A 15,134-nucleotide genomic window follows, 5' to 3' on the forward strand; every position below is an offset into this window, starting at 1 on the left:
TTTCAGAGTCTAGAATGACATAACTCCATTAGGAGCTTTCTGTTGCAGCATGGCCGGTGAAAGTAACAGTGAAGGACTCCACTGCTGCCTCATGATATCACCTAGGGATAAAAAACTTCCCTTGCTAAGAACATTGGCTTCAATATAGTCAAGCCACAGGAAAAAAGGGAGGACTGGTAATTGGTGGAAGGAGACATACGTTGAGTAGTGACAGAATCTCTTTAAATCAAGTAGGAATATACAAACCCACAGACTGCTGGTGTTAGAGATCAAACTGTGGAAAGAATTGAAGGGGATTTGTTCTAAGTAAACTGAAGACAGATGTGGTTTTGTTGACCCCAATCATCCTTTTTACAAACACGCTGTTGAACTTGAGTCAAATTTGGTTCTGTACTTTCTACAGTATTTATGGTTGAGGGAGGGGCAACCTGAAATATTAGAAGTCCTACTATGTCCCCTTAAAGTGACCTTCCAAAGCATCCTACATGTAGGCTTTTAAAGGGGTAGTTCCCAAAGCATTGCTGAGTACCAAAGGTGGCTGAGTGTGTCAGGGAGATACCTTTTTATTTGTGATCTATGAGAAGAACCTGATGGTTTGATCTGAAGTCTTAAATTCTAGTCAGTCACAAGCAGTCACATTGCTTGGTCAGCAGACAAGCTGTGCCAAAATCAAACCAAACAACTGACAACTAGTACCAACCATCTCCCACTTTGCCTCACCCTCATGCTGCTAAATAGACTGCACCATCTTGTCACCAGGATATAAACTCAGCTCTGCTGGAGGAAAAAGCAAAATTTCCCCAGATATCTTTGGGAACTGGTCCAGAGCTGGTATTCCCAAGGTCCAGCAAATCCAACGCCCCACATGCATTTCTTTCAGTCTCTCCTATAACCTTATCCCAAAGGCAAAAATCTTCCATGGACTCTTACTGATCCAAGTATCCAAACAGAGAATCTTGGCACACCACCATTTGCCTCATGACCTGTAGGCTACCACATTCAAAGCATTTTACAACCACGAAGGAACAAACTCTATCTCCTGTGTAGTTGTAAAATCTTCCTGGATGTCTATTAAAACAGAGCAAGCAATACACACTAAAACTGGAGGTATTCCAACTAGCCACACTGTCCTCTCAGCAGAGAATGAGACCTCAAGGAACAGAAAACTATTCAGTGAGATTTAATCACAGAAAGCTCAGAGAACAATCAAGCATTATGAATAATAGATATGATTTAAAACTATGCATCAGCACTAGGCAGCATAAAGCTGTCACACATAATGACATCCCAGCAGTGCAAGAGTCAGAGAGCTCTGACTGGCCTCTAGTGACTGGTGTCAGCCTTAAGAGAGGACCAGAGCATCTGATTAGGAGACCCACCCTTCCACTGCAGAGGACTTTGTGTTGCCAAGAGCAATTGGCATGAGGGTAAACCAAGAAACTACATCAGGCAACTGAGATGGGAGTTCCCTTCAGAACAGCTGTACTTAACTGGGAAGCAAATGGCTGCAGTATAAGATGGGGAGTGCAAGTGTAATGCTTCCAGTTCTAAGAGAGATAAAGGACACCATCACTGCTACTTACTGGAGTTATAGCTCCACAGACACCCATTGGTTCATGCCTGGTAAAACAGACAAAATTGTCATCTGCAAGACAAAAGAATGAAAGACCAGTCAAAATCCTTGCTGCTACAGGAAGACTGTAACACAATTGCACACTAACAGGCCGGGGACAGAACTAAAACCATATCAGACAAAGAACCCTATATCTATTTATCATAACTCATGCCCCTGGGCCACCCCGGGTGGATGAAGATCTCTGAGAACAGGTCTTGTGTTAGCTCAAAAGCCAAATACTGCTCATGGTCACAGTGGAGCCTTTAAAACCAGAGGTTCAATTCTTTCTGCAGACTCCCTGTGTTGAGGCTAAGGGGAGGATAACTCACACACTGAAAAGCCAGCACAAATTTAATTGAGATTGCTCCCCACTGGAAGAAGCAAAGCGCTTGTCTCCCTGAGGGAGAGTGTTTTTAAAACCCATTTTGTATAGGAATCATAGTGTAACAGGAATTGCATTTCCAGTAAGAAATCACAAAGAGATGAAACTCTGGACTAGTGTAATACCATTCATCTTAAAATACTGCTATTCTTCTTTCAAAGGAAAAACAGGGAGGACTCTTTCCTTATAAATTCACTCTTGCTGAAAACCTGCTTTCATTGGGAAGATCTGACAGAAAACATGAACATTTCTAATTACAGTTTTTGGAAGTGATCTCAAATCAGGACAAATGAGCAATGTCCAGGCAAGCAAAGCTTCCCATCACTCTGAATGAGGGTGACAGATCTCAGTTTATATGACTGGCATTGCTCCCTTTGCTGCCTGCACAGACTGAAACTAGTCCAGCCCTTCAGAGCCCTTCCTCTGGTGACTAATTCTTGTCTGCAGTGCCTGTCCTTCGTCCAGCCTTAGTGATTACCCACATGCAGGAACAAAACAGGCTGATTCTGAAAATACATGGGCATTCATTGTCTTGTTCTCCCCAGAACTGTATTTGAACTCATACAGCTGAGACACAGTGTTCTCTCTGTCCCTGCCACAGCAGTGCAGTGGGACTGCTCCAGCTCTGCAGCCTAGGAAACACTCTGGGAGAAGTTTGAAGTGTCAGAAAACTTAAGAGGGTCCCTCCAAGAGCTCAGGATTTGGCTCCTGAGAGAAGGCAACATCTCAGACCTTCTCTTTAATAACATTTAAGATAAAGCACTACATACTATCTCTAAACATCTGTAAGTGAGCACTGTCAAGGATGCAGGAACATCAGTGAGGTGGGAGATACTGGTGGATTCCACCCTCTGCCACATCTGTCTGCCATCTAGAACAGCACAAACTCTGCTCCCTTTATACAATTCTCCCTAGAAACCTCCATCCTTACACTCTCCAGCATCTTAATTCATTTCAGTGATACCCAATGAGTAAACTCCCCTATAACCTGTGGCTTTTTTCTTTAAAATTTAGCCTGAATTTAAAACCAAAAAGGTTTCTCTGTTAAAAAGGCAACAGAAAAGCCCATCCATTGTTTTCCAGAGATCTATCCAGGCATTCCATTGTCCTGCCATTAGTTTAAATCTTGAAACACATCTACTTAAAATGCACCTTGAGACAGAAAGGAAATTGCAGGCTGTTTTTCACAAGCAGACCTTTCCATGCACTTCCCTCCCACCCCTTGAGCCAGATCCCATCCCAGCTCTGAAACTGGGTCTGAAGGAACTTACCCACTGGGATAGTTCTGCCCTGGATTTTATCAGCCCATCCAGCATAATATCGGAGTGTTCTTATACAACCTTCCAGGTCAATGAAATAAGCCTGCAGAAAGGGTTTGCCTGTGTCCATTGTTTCCAGGGTCTGAAAAAAACAAATTGCATCAATGTTAAAGTGGGTTTTCTTAACATAAAAAGCAGTTTTAGAGGAACTCCTTCTCAATTTTATTCTGCCTTGTGCTGCAGACATGGGGCTTCTTTCGTTCTGCTTAGATTTAAGGAATGAACTTGTTGATACAAGTAAGGTAGAGGGGAGACTAGACCAAATAACCCTACTGTATGCACCAGGTGATTGCAACAAGAGCACATCTTCCAGAAGCCCCCAGAAGGTGGCTGTCGATGGGATCCAGGGCTGTGATCTGGGGCACTGGTAAGAAATGATGTCATGACTTCCCTGTAACTGACCCTCCAACGCAGATGCTCTGGATTCCAGATCAGTCAGATCCACTTTTCTTTTATTTGCAAATCTATTTTTTTCTACTTGATAGCCCTAAAACCAACCTCTGAAAATATTCTTTTGTCCACAGCATGATAAACCCCATATTTTTTAGAGCTCTGCTAAAGTAACCTCTGGGCTCAGATCCGGGCTGAGACTAAGGAAAGGCAGGAGTCACATCACTAAAGCTGCACTGATGCTGAGCAACTCTAAATGAAGTCCAGCCTGGGCCCATGTCCTTCTCACTGTTCTGGACATTAGCTTAGTGAATGCTGTGCTCTCTACTCAGGTCATTAAATCGGGATATTGGTGCAAATGGCCAGCACATCCATGAAGGAAGTACTATCCCTTGGCAGACTGAAACATCTTTGTTTACATATGAAGTCATACCCTGTCATCTTCCACAGATATTAGGGTCCAAACAGACATTCCCCTTGGAATGATGAGGATTGTTATCCACTCTGGCCGTCTGCTAAACTGACTGATTTTTATAAGTCATTACTTAGCATGCAGCCAAGGCAGCTAGGGCTGGTTTTCTGCAGTAAAAACAACAATGCCAAACAAGCCCTCCCGGTTCAGAATGACAGCAGAAAGCTTAAAATGAGTACCCCAGTTATGGAAAAAGGAGGGTCCTCTGGAGTCACATCAAAAAAGGGAGCAGAAAATGAACAGGGTATATTCACACACACTTTTTTTTTTCCCTTTTATTTGCTGGCCAGAACTGCCTTCAGACCTGGATGCTTTGGTTTTGTCCTGCTGAAACTGAAAGCTTTCATGTGGTTAAGAGGCATTGTGTTGGGGAGAGACACAGCTCAGAACAGTCACGCAAGTACAGACTCCTAAGAACATCCCACGTATATTAAGTCCTACTGACCTCAGTGGGACATTGGCTCAGGCACATACAGATCTACCAGCACTGAATGGCACAAATGCCATTCCCCTGAAGATAAGCAGAGCCAAAGTGCAGCATTGAACTAGTCAGTGCTGAGGTCCATGATCTTAGGCTTGGACAGACAATAGCTCCAAGCTGAGAGATGTTAGGATCTGTGGGTGGAATGTGTAAAGATTTATGAGGCCCATATAGTCTAAAGGTTTATACCAACTGCAGTGCATTTTAGCTCCGGTCCTGCTCCCTTTGTTCTGCACCAGAAGGATTCCTTCAGAACAGGATGGGGAATCATTAGCCATAGTTCTTCAGCACAGGTCCAGATTACAACAGCTTCAGGGCTATAATGCTATTTCTCCTGAGCCAGTATTTAGTAGGGAAAGAAACAGTTCTCACACACATTTTAAACTTTGGATGACATCCAGCAAGAGAAAGAATCTCTTTCCAGCCCCCCATTTTAGGGGAAGCAATTTGCACAGGAATCAAACTGGCCTGGTATTTTTGTAATAAAGAAGGACCAGGTCATTTGTGGTGGTTTGGGGTTTTTTGTTTGGTTTGGGTTTGTTTGCTGGTTGTTCTGTTTGGGTTGGTTTGTTTTTAAGATAAGAGCTGGGAGACAGCTATGATCATTGATGACTTAAACTGAAAAAGAATGTGTTTATAGCTTTGAAAATTTAATATCTATAATCACTTCCATAACTAGCTAAAGTTTTAGAGAAGTCAACTATATAGGAAAACTATCAGCCTTCTTCCAAGAGCCCTAAAATCATCCTGCAGAAAGAGGAAGGTAAGCCATGTCTCCTGCATGGACTCTTCTGTCCTTCATGATGGGAGAGAAAAGTATTAGGTAGATAAGGAAGCAGGACCAGAGGGTGGAGCTGAGTTACCAGCCAGCCGTTGCTGGCTGATCACTTCTCACAGTACTTACTGCCAGGATGACTCTGTCCCGCTCGAGAAGATCAGCCAGCTTGTGCAGGAGTCGTCCTCTGCTCAGAGCATCCATCTGTCTCCATGGAGAACCCCTCTGGAATGCTGCCTTTGCTGCTTCCACTGCATTATCCACATCAGGCTAGAGCAGCCACATACACAAGAAAACCTTAGGTTACAAGGAAGGAGCTGGACAATGGCAGAGAAACCCCACCAGGCCGCTTCATAGATGATGCTGTGGTGGCTAAAACCAAGTTGTCTTACAAGGCCACTTCCATTTTACTCCTGGATTTGAACCCAAGCCTGCAATGTATTTTGGGCTTGGCCTGGGCTCATAAAAAACCTTGAGGTCAAAGTACCAATAGGGTCTTTCAAAGGGAATTCTATGCAAACAATCTGTTTATAAAATAATCCAAATTCATATTCCTGCTGATACAGGATGTAAGTGACACTGGGGGAAGATGGACAAGCAAGATCATAGAATCATTTAAGTTGGAAAAGACCTTTAAGATCATCAAGTCCAACCATTAACCCAGCACTGCCAAATCCACCACTAGACCATGATCCCATCATTCCATCCCACTGGAACTAATGCCAGTAACTAAAGTTCCCTTAGGTCCTAGATCACACTTTAGAATATTTTTGCCAGATGGGAAGGGTTCAATGCTCTGACAAAGGCATTTCACCTACACAGACTTAGTGCCACTCTCCCTTCCCCTGCCATCCCCAGAGAAGCTTTCATGCATTTGTTCTGGCCACAGCATGCCCTGGACTCCTCCCTTCTCCCCACATACACTGATTAAAAGTGAAGCCAAGGGCAATGTCCTGACCCAGTGAAATCAATGGGAACACTGCCATCAGCATCCACAGCTCCAAGCATACATAAAGCATACCTCACCCTGGCTTTGGACAGAGTCCTGCTCTATGTAATGTCTGGCAAAGCCCTCAGCCCACTTTGCTGGTGGAGAAGTTGCACCTCACCATAATATGTGGCTCAAGGGGGTGGGAAAGGAGGGAGAGTTTCAGGCTTTTATCATTCCTCATAGCACTTCTCCAGCTGCTGTCATTTATGTCTTATCTCAAGTCTCATTTGGATACAATTATGAAGTAAGCCTCTGCACTGATGCAGCAGGGTCTGGCCACTCTCCCCTCATGGGGAAGTGTGTGGGGCTCAACCAAGAAAACAGTGTTACGGGGAGGCAAGTTGCCTTCTTAGAGCAAAAGTTCATGGACAAAACAGCAAGTTGTCGCCCACGGAAATGTCAGCTTACACTAAATTTGGCTCCTTTTCTTTGCAAGATTACACACCTTTAAAATAGTCTAACTTATACTATTGGGAAAATAAATCTACCCTTTGGAAGGGCACTGATGGGGAAACCATTGTAGGAAACTTGTGCTCATTCAGGGGGTTAAGAATGGCTCTGGTCAAGCCAAGGGTGCTGGCAAGCAAACAGCCACGGTACAGGCAGGTCTGTTCTGCCTGGGCCCCATCACCCACAGGCAGAATGAGCCTTCAGAGTGGTTCACTTCAGATGAGTTGATCTGAATTCAAACTGGCACATCACAAAAGCCAGAAGGCACCACCAGCCACTGCACACTTATGTGCTCCCCACTCTGCCTGCTGGAATGAAGGCTCCAGCTGAAAGGAGGCAGTATTTTATGTGACAAAGCAGACAATGAAACACAAGAAGTGTGTCAGGTTTAAATTAGTCTTCCCTTAGCAACAATTAATTAGCTTCTGTGACTGGGCTGGGAGCACTGATGTGGAAAGCATTGGGTCTGCACTGGCACAGGCCACAACACAATGTGCCCTTGGTACTGCGGGTCTTCCCACCACCCTGGCACTCACAGAACATGGAGGAGATGCCTGTGTGGGGAGATTTTCCCCATCCTATAACCATGGAAGCACCTGAGCCCTGCTGTAGCTCCTGCAAATACTAGTTGTGTTCATTCTTGTCTCTTCTCAGACATGCTGGGTACACACAGTGGCCTGGAGACTGTAGGCATCATCACATACATAAACAGGCTTTCTCAAATCACCCACAGGAGTAGCACCGCCAACTGAGATCTTGGGAGTCTGCACAGCCTCAATGGGCCTGAGAGACCAACAAAAACAAGGAAATTCTTCAAGAAGGCTGAAATACCATTCTTAATCCACCCTGTTATGACTAGGCATTAGGGGAGTCCGAATGGCATGTTCATTGCAGGCATGTTGCAATAGGTAGGCACAAGGCGTGACAAAGACTCATAACTGTCAAGGTGCCAGGGACACACTGTGTGCATCCTGGTGCTCAGTTCTGATCTACACGGATTTACTGAGCATTACATAAAAAGCCCCACTAAGAGAACATTAAGATTACAAAGTCGAGCATTGGTGCCTTGGAAAATGCCTGCAAATCTTCATACCCACCTTGCACCCCCAGTTACACAACCACATACTATTTCCCCCTGAACAAATTCACACTGTTCTTTGTTTTAAGCTACCTTCTCCACCTTCGTCCCCTACATCAAGTCCTGCTCATCGCTGCTCCATTTCTATCCTGTCACTTTTTCCTCTCTCCTGTCCTAGTAGCTCAGTAGAGACCACCACCTCTCTCTGTGAGTAGGAAAAATACCTACAGAAAAGCCTTGCTCTGCTTCATGCTCAGTGTGCATAACACTGCTTCCATTTATCCAGCAAGAAGAGTGCCAGGGATGAGCACATCCAGTAGAGATCATCTTTCATCAGTTCAATTACTAACTTCTTTGAAAAGCCTCTGAAGTGCACATCTTTGGAAAGGCACTTTCCCAACACAGGGCATGAGCATGCCACAGTTTCTCAATTAGAAGAGGTTCTCTGACCTGCTCCCCTGCAAACAGTCTACACATTGTATTGCTCTAACTTCTGAGCCCAAGCTCAAAACAGCTACAAACAGCATCTTAACAGCCTGAAGTGTCCAAAAGCATTGGGTGTTATTGCAAGTCTGCTCTAGAGAATAATACTGATTACATATTACTGATACAATAATACTAATACCTCAGCCTGTCTTCAAGTGTTATTGACAGTGCACAACGGCACAAGTATTTCTCCCTTCAGATGGCAACACCAAGACAGGGTGGCAGTTCCAGGGCTGCATTATTTGCTGGAGGCAGAAGTCTAATGAAGAAAGTTATTCCTTCTCTTTATCAACCTGGCAAACACTTGGACACAAAGCTGTTATTTGGGAAGCAAAAAGTCTCCAAGCATCCAGTAGAAGAATGACCATTTTAATTTCAATACTTCTTTTATCATACAAGATTTTATCACCTAAATATCACATCAAGGGCAATTCTATAACTAAAGAACAAACAAAACCTTTGCTCCTAGCCTCATAGAGCATTGGCCAAGATTCAGCACCAGACTAAACTGTCATTGCTGAGATATCAGCTGCCAAATTCTCGCCCCTCACGTGCAGTCTAAGCAAAACACACTCTGCACAGCTAGGGAGGGGCAGGGATAGGGAGTCCTGCTCTGAAACTAGAGCCAAAGCCAGCACCAGGGACCACCCTGTGGAACTGACTGGCACAACCAAGTATGGTGGCACATGGTGACAAGACACTGGAAAGCATCAAACAACTCACCGCTTCCTGTAGTGACTCCAACGGACTGGAGAACTAGATGATCATGAGGTCCTTTCCAACCCTAACTATTCTATGATTTTAAGTGTGATGTAAAGAGGTAGAAAGAAGAGACTTTCAGCAGCCAAGGTGCAGCTAACTTACATTCTCACCTGCAATTATTCTATGCACCATGTCAGCCACCTATGCTGAGTATCCACGGGCAGAGGGCTCCACTGACGGGCCCCAAGGAAAGGTTTACACCCTTGCAAGCTAGAAGCTGAAAGTTATCCTTGGATTCAGGCTTGAACAAGTCTCAAGGAGGCAAGCAGCAAAACTGGCCTTTTAGTTCTATATAACAATTTTCTTTAACCAAGTCATGAAGAGGCAGGTTTAAATACTCATGTAATGCTCTGTAACTGCTTGAGGAGACACTTAGCTCAGGGAACAATAACAACATCATGGTTTCTGCCTAACAAAACACAGTTGCATCAGAATTTGCTTCAGCCCCACTGTTTACATGCCACTGCAGTTAAATACAGTTGTGTCCTACCCAGATAGGATAAAGCAATTACACATAATGTTTGGTTCTGCCTCAATCTGCAATTGCCCCATGGATGCACAGACCCTCCACGGCAATAGCTCTCAGAGGCTGCTTTAGTGCCATCCAAAAGAACACCTACCTTACAGACTGTTTGCATACAGGCTGGAGACTTGTATTGCCAAGCAAGTTTGCTCCCATCTTCAGAAGGGTCAGGCTCTATACTCTACAGAGTGTAATACCATTAAACACATTGCCCCTGCACAACTGGTATCACTCCTACCAGGAAAGGATCCCCAGGGCAGCTGCCTGGCTGGAAACCAGGCACTGGACCTCACAAGTGTTGAACAAGCTTAGGTACCAAGAAAAAGATACCTCAGCACAGGCAGAAATGCCCACACTGCTCATCACTTACTGCCCAACAGCAATGAGCAGCCCAAGCCTTGGTACAGCAGAGAAGCTGTGATTCATCTTCCCATGACTGCAAAACGCCAGCTCTTTCCCATGGATCAGGCCAGTTGGCCCATACATGATGAGCTGTTTTGGACAAAAAGTGTCACATCTGATCATTCCTCACCTCAGACTATTACCAAACCCAAGCAGTTATGTCCCAGGCTAATCTACAGCACACCAGGGACTACTAAAACTCTTGAGAGATACTGGTTTGCTTTTAACTGAGAGTTGCCACATTTGTACAGGAGGCCAGAACCCATGACGCCAGTTGGAAAAGCAGCACTACATCTCTAGCAGGAAGCGGGCAGTGTTTGCATGACTGAGTTTACACTCCCCCAAGTGCTCAGATTATTTGTTGATTGTGTTTAAAAAAGGGCAAGTTTCATCCAGTGTCTCCAACAGAATGCCATGCAAGCTTGTGTATAACCACTCCCAACTCAAAGCCCAAGTTCTGCCAGGGATGTGCATACACCATCACTGCTATTTCCTCAGACTGGCTGCTTCCTTCCAGGATATAAAACAAGAACAATGCTGAACCTCAGCCCTCTGACAGTGCTCAGCAGGCAGTTCCTACCAGGGAAAGTGACTCTGCCAAGTCAGACAGGATTGATCCTTCCCAGTGTAATTCTTGAGCAGCACATCTAGTGTCCCAGACCTCCAGCTTACAGTCTGGCCAGATGTACATTGTCATTAAAAGCCACCTTTTCCTCTGTGTGCTTCCCTACAAAAGGAAGTCCCTTGGAAACTGCCTTTTGCTTTTCCAGCAGGAAAACTCCTTACCTTGTCTCCTTCCTCTATGTCACAAATTTTCTCCAGTGTTGAAGGGTTGTAGGTGGGGAATTTTTTTCCACTTGTAGACTCATGCCATTCGTTGTTAATAAATATCTGAAAAGAGAGCAAAGGAAGAGGGATGGGGAAGAGAAAAGGAAAGAGTCATGCAGACAATGCAAATAAAACGCAAATACTCCTCAAAGGTCCCAAGGCTCTTCAGTTTTCATTGATGGCAGAGTCAAGGATGTTCAGTCTCTCTCCCAGGGAGACTGTGATACAGACAGCATTTATCCAAACTAGAACCTGAGGTAAAGAAGAGATGGAAAAGCCTTCATGCACCCAGTTAGTTTTGAGCAAGAGGAGGACAGAGGATGGGGCTCACACAAAATAACACCATAATTTGGCAATGAGAAACAGACAGTTTTTGAAATGCATCTCCATGGGAACAGCAAACAGACACCAAAAGAAACTCGTATGGTTCAGGCAAAAGGAGCCCCTTGTTACATACTACAAGTGACATGTCAGCATACAACATTGCTTGGTTGTGTGTGTCCTGCCCTGGGCTACTTCCACAACCTGCCCCCTCCCAGCACTGTCCAGAGGAGGGCAAGTACTGGCTTAGTTCTACCCCACCGTGCCTTGTTGCAGGCTAGATGCAGCCTCCCACATCACTTGGAGTCATCTGTGACAAGATTTAAGTGTTTCAAAATATTGTATTCCTAGAGCAAGAACAAACAGTCCCGGGGTTGCGTAACTGAAAATGCATTAAATACTGGAGTGTTGTTACTCACTGTAAACAGAACATGAATACCTATAGACAATTAATTGATTCAACATGCATCTTATCCATGCTGTGATCTAACTTGGCAGTGTTATATTTTAAATATACTTTAAATAAGATTAGATGAAGTAATCTTTATTAGTAGCCTGTTAGCGGCTGTAAGCAAGTACTTCTACTTGGAAGTCATCCATATTCACAATCTTGTTTATGAGTCTCTATACACTACACTACCAGGAGATTAATGTTGCATCCCTCACATTCGGAATTCCCACTGCTTTGGGTCATAGTTTTCTTTCCTTGGGCAGCTTTTTTTTCCCTGAGAGGAGTTTCTCATTACTATTTCTGCAAAAAGCATCTGAGATTCAGTTGTGGAGAAGCTGCACTTTTGGAGCCACCTGCTTCAGGCACGCTGAGAAAAAGCAAGTTTTGCCAAAGAATGTTGCCAAGTGAAGTCACAAGAAGAGATAAAACACTAGAAACATTAACTGGCTTGACACTGATGCTCCCAAACTACCTCTGTACCCAAGTCCTGCATCTTAATCTTTACATATTGTAATCTCAGTTGTCTTTCATTTCACTAATGAAGAAAGTAACATTATGAATTAGAGCAGGAATTGTAAAGTTATATATATATGCTCACAAACTAAAGATTGGGGAAGGATTCCATTTTTCCTCTGCATTCAACATTGAGAAGGTAGGGATGGGAAAACAGTGTTCTTATGAGAAGTACTAAACACAAGACTGAGAGGATCAGGCTGTTTTAAATGTAACATACACGTTGCCATCATTCTGGGAATCACACCATTCAACCCGAGTCTCTAGTGCCAGGAGTTAGTGCAGAACAGCGTATCAGCCATTCATGCTTCATACCCATGATTTGAGACAGGGAATTGTGGACAGATCACTTCCATCACACATCCATGACAAGCATTAAGCTGCTCTATAAGTAAGATCTTTGTTGAAAAGTTCTGCTCTCTCCCAGCCCCATAACCGGTAGAACCACGCATAAACCCCTCTGCTAAGCAGAGGGGAGCATGCCGTCAGCTGTACACATCTGGTGAAGCTCAGGGCATTTAGAAAACCCCTCGCAGTTTTATGAACACTGACTGCTGCTCATTATTTTCTCAGATGCACTGGGAGCATCAGCTCAAGTGTCAAATTCACACTTTTAATTAACATTGGTTTCCATTTTTAAGAGACTACCTTGATACTGTTAGTGCACAGAGTCTCCGGTAAAACACTAGAGAATAAAAACCTCACATGTTTTAAAACACGCATGGCTGCGGGATTAGATCCCTAAGGAGTATTTAGGAGTGTTCACAACAATAAAAATAACAAAAAACAGAACATTTGGATGTTTAAGAACACCTCTAATGGCCGTGTCCATTTTGGATGCAGGAAAGAGCTGTTTGAGCAGCATTACGCCATTCCGCAATCAGCGGCTGCAGATCCAATTTGCTGCGAAATGACAAGTTTATCTTACAGAGAAAAAGTCAATAAATTTGGGATGTTAAAAATTAATCTAGTTCAGTGATTACCACTAATTGCTAATCCATTCAGCACTTCAGATTGCACAATTCAGATCAACACCCCGCTGGATAAGCTATCACTGTTTACTCCTTCTCACCGCAAGAGAATGGACTTCACGTCCTGCCTTTCATTTTTAATACTTAATATAGAAATATAACAGCAATTAATGCACTCATTCAGCCCTCCAGCTCTTTCAGTCCAGGCACATCACTCAAATTATGGCAGCCAAGACTCTCTAGCAGCGTAACCAGCCGGGATGTTTTCCCCGCTGCACAAGGCAGCGGGTCAGGCTGTTGTGGAACAAAAAGGCGACTGGGCTATGGCAGAGCTACAGCCGCATTTGGGGAGCTGGGATTCCTGCAGCGGTGCTCAGCTCCACACCAGCGCCAGCTTCACCTCTGGAGGACGAAGTGATCACGCTGAGGAGCCTTTGGTTAAATCTGGAAGGTCAGGAATGACTGAAGGGGAGCTCAATGGAGATGGAGAGGTGTGGGTTTGTGCTGCCTGACTCCGCATCCCATGGGGAAGCCACAGAGCAGCTCTGTTGGCACAGCGAGCCACCACCAAGACATGTATTAACACCACTCCAGGGCAGCTCTAGTGCTGTAACAGAGCCCTTTCACAAGGCCAACCCTTTAGGAACTGGCTCTCCTCTATGCTCCCGCATTCACCAGGACCCAAACCCACCCTAGCGCTGACCCCACACCCAGCGTAGCCCCATCCCACCGCACAGCAGCTTCCCACCCGGTTAAGGGCAGCAGAACACAACCCAGACAAGCAGCTGCCTCATGGATAAACCCCTTCTCGCCTGCGCCCGGGCTCACCCCATCCAAATCCGATTTCGCTGAGCGCCAACATGGTGCTAAAAGCATCGACCAGGTTGGTCTGCGAGCGCTGTGCTTGGGAACATGGCAGCCAGGAGGGACAGCTCGGCACCGCAGCCCTCACGCCACAGGCCTGCCGCTGATGGGCGCCATGGGTGCCACCCCACCAGGGAGTGATGCCTGTGGGCACCCAGGGCAGCACCACAACTTTAGTGGTTTGGGTTTGTTTTTTTTTTCCACTAAAATTGGTTTCTTGGGTTTTAGGGATTGGGGCAACAGCAGCTCCCCTAGAAATACCACAGCCATCTGCTCGCTCCAGTCATTCAACCACACTTTAACCCCGCAATGAAACTTAAGCCTAGGTCAGCAGGGGAAAAAAAAAAAAAAAAGAGAATTAAGGAAAACGACAGCGATAGAGAAAACTTTATGTTAAAAGGATGTAACTTCACCACCAGCCTGACCTCACCGAGCACCTGCACCGCCTCGGCGATGCCCGCCGCCCCTGTCCCGCTCACCTTGGTGTACTTCACCTCCAGGCCTCGCAGGGGCCGCGGCAGCGGCGGCACTTTCCTGTCGGGCTGCCCGTTCTCCACAGCGCCGTTGAGGGCGGCCATGGCCGCGCCGTCGAACCCGCGCCGCCCTCTGCCGCTGACAGCCCCGCGCCTCCGCCTTAAGAGCGGCGCGCTCGGGGTGCCCGCCCCCCCCCCGCCCCTCATTGGCCACCGCCCCGCGCCCTCGCCCCGCCCCGTCGCGCGGCCGCGGCCCTCAGGTACCGGGCGGCGCCGCCCCGCCGAGGCTCCGCTGAGGCAGCGGGGCCGGGGGGCGCCAGCGGACCGCGGCGGGGATCGTGAGGGGAAGGAGGGGGCCTGGTGCCAGCCGGGCGGGCTCCGAGCGGCCACCACGGCTTCTCCTAAAGGGAGGACCCGGCCCAGCACAAGGGGATGTCGGCATGGAGGGCACCTCAGCTCTCCCCTGCGTGGAGCGGGGAAGGGACTGACTGGAAGGGGCTCCCCTCACTTGTCAACCCCCACCACCGACAGCGGCGTGGCCGGTGCCCTGGCGTCCTCACCTCAGCCCATGACGCCCCGTTCTTCGC

At 46.2% G+C, this 15,134-nt stretch overlaps 1 protein-coding gene across 1 annotated transcript in view; it reads right to left on the bottom strand.

Moving 5' to 3' along the window:
• The window catches only part of ALDH1A3 (aldehyde dehydrogenase 1 family member A3), a 31,246-nt gene extending 16,507 nt beyond the window's left edge, over positions 1 to 14,739 (bottom strand). The window contains exons 1-5 of the mRNA XM_057431054.1: positions 14,554 to 14,739; positions 10,913 to 11,017; positions 5,564 to 5,704; positions 3,269 to 3,398; positions 1,584 to 1,645 (exon numbers count right to left, since the gene is read on the bottom strand). Coding sequence (XP_057287037.1) covers positions 1,584 to 1,645; positions 3,269 to 3,398; positions 5,564 to 5,704; positions 10,913 to 11,017; positions 14,554 to 14,652 — 537 coding nt within the window. The 5' untranslated portion in view covers positions 14,653 to 14,739. The remainder of the gene's footprint in view (positions 1 to 1,583; positions 1,646 to 3,268; positions 3,399 to 5,563; positions 5,705 to 10,912; positions 11,018 to 14,553) is intronic.
• Between the last annotated feature and the right edge of the window lie 395 nt (positions 14,740 to 15,134).

Source organism: Pezoporus wallicus, unplaced genomic scaffold (assembly GCF_028554395.1).
Source record: "Pezoporus wallicus isolate ANWC-B61680 ecotype Strahan unplaced genomic scaffold, APGP_CSIRO_Pwel_v1 contig_8548, whole genome shotgun sequence".
Lineage (NCBI taxonomy): Eukaryota > Metazoa > Chordata > Aves > Psittaciformes > Psittacidae > Pezoporus > Pezoporus wallicus.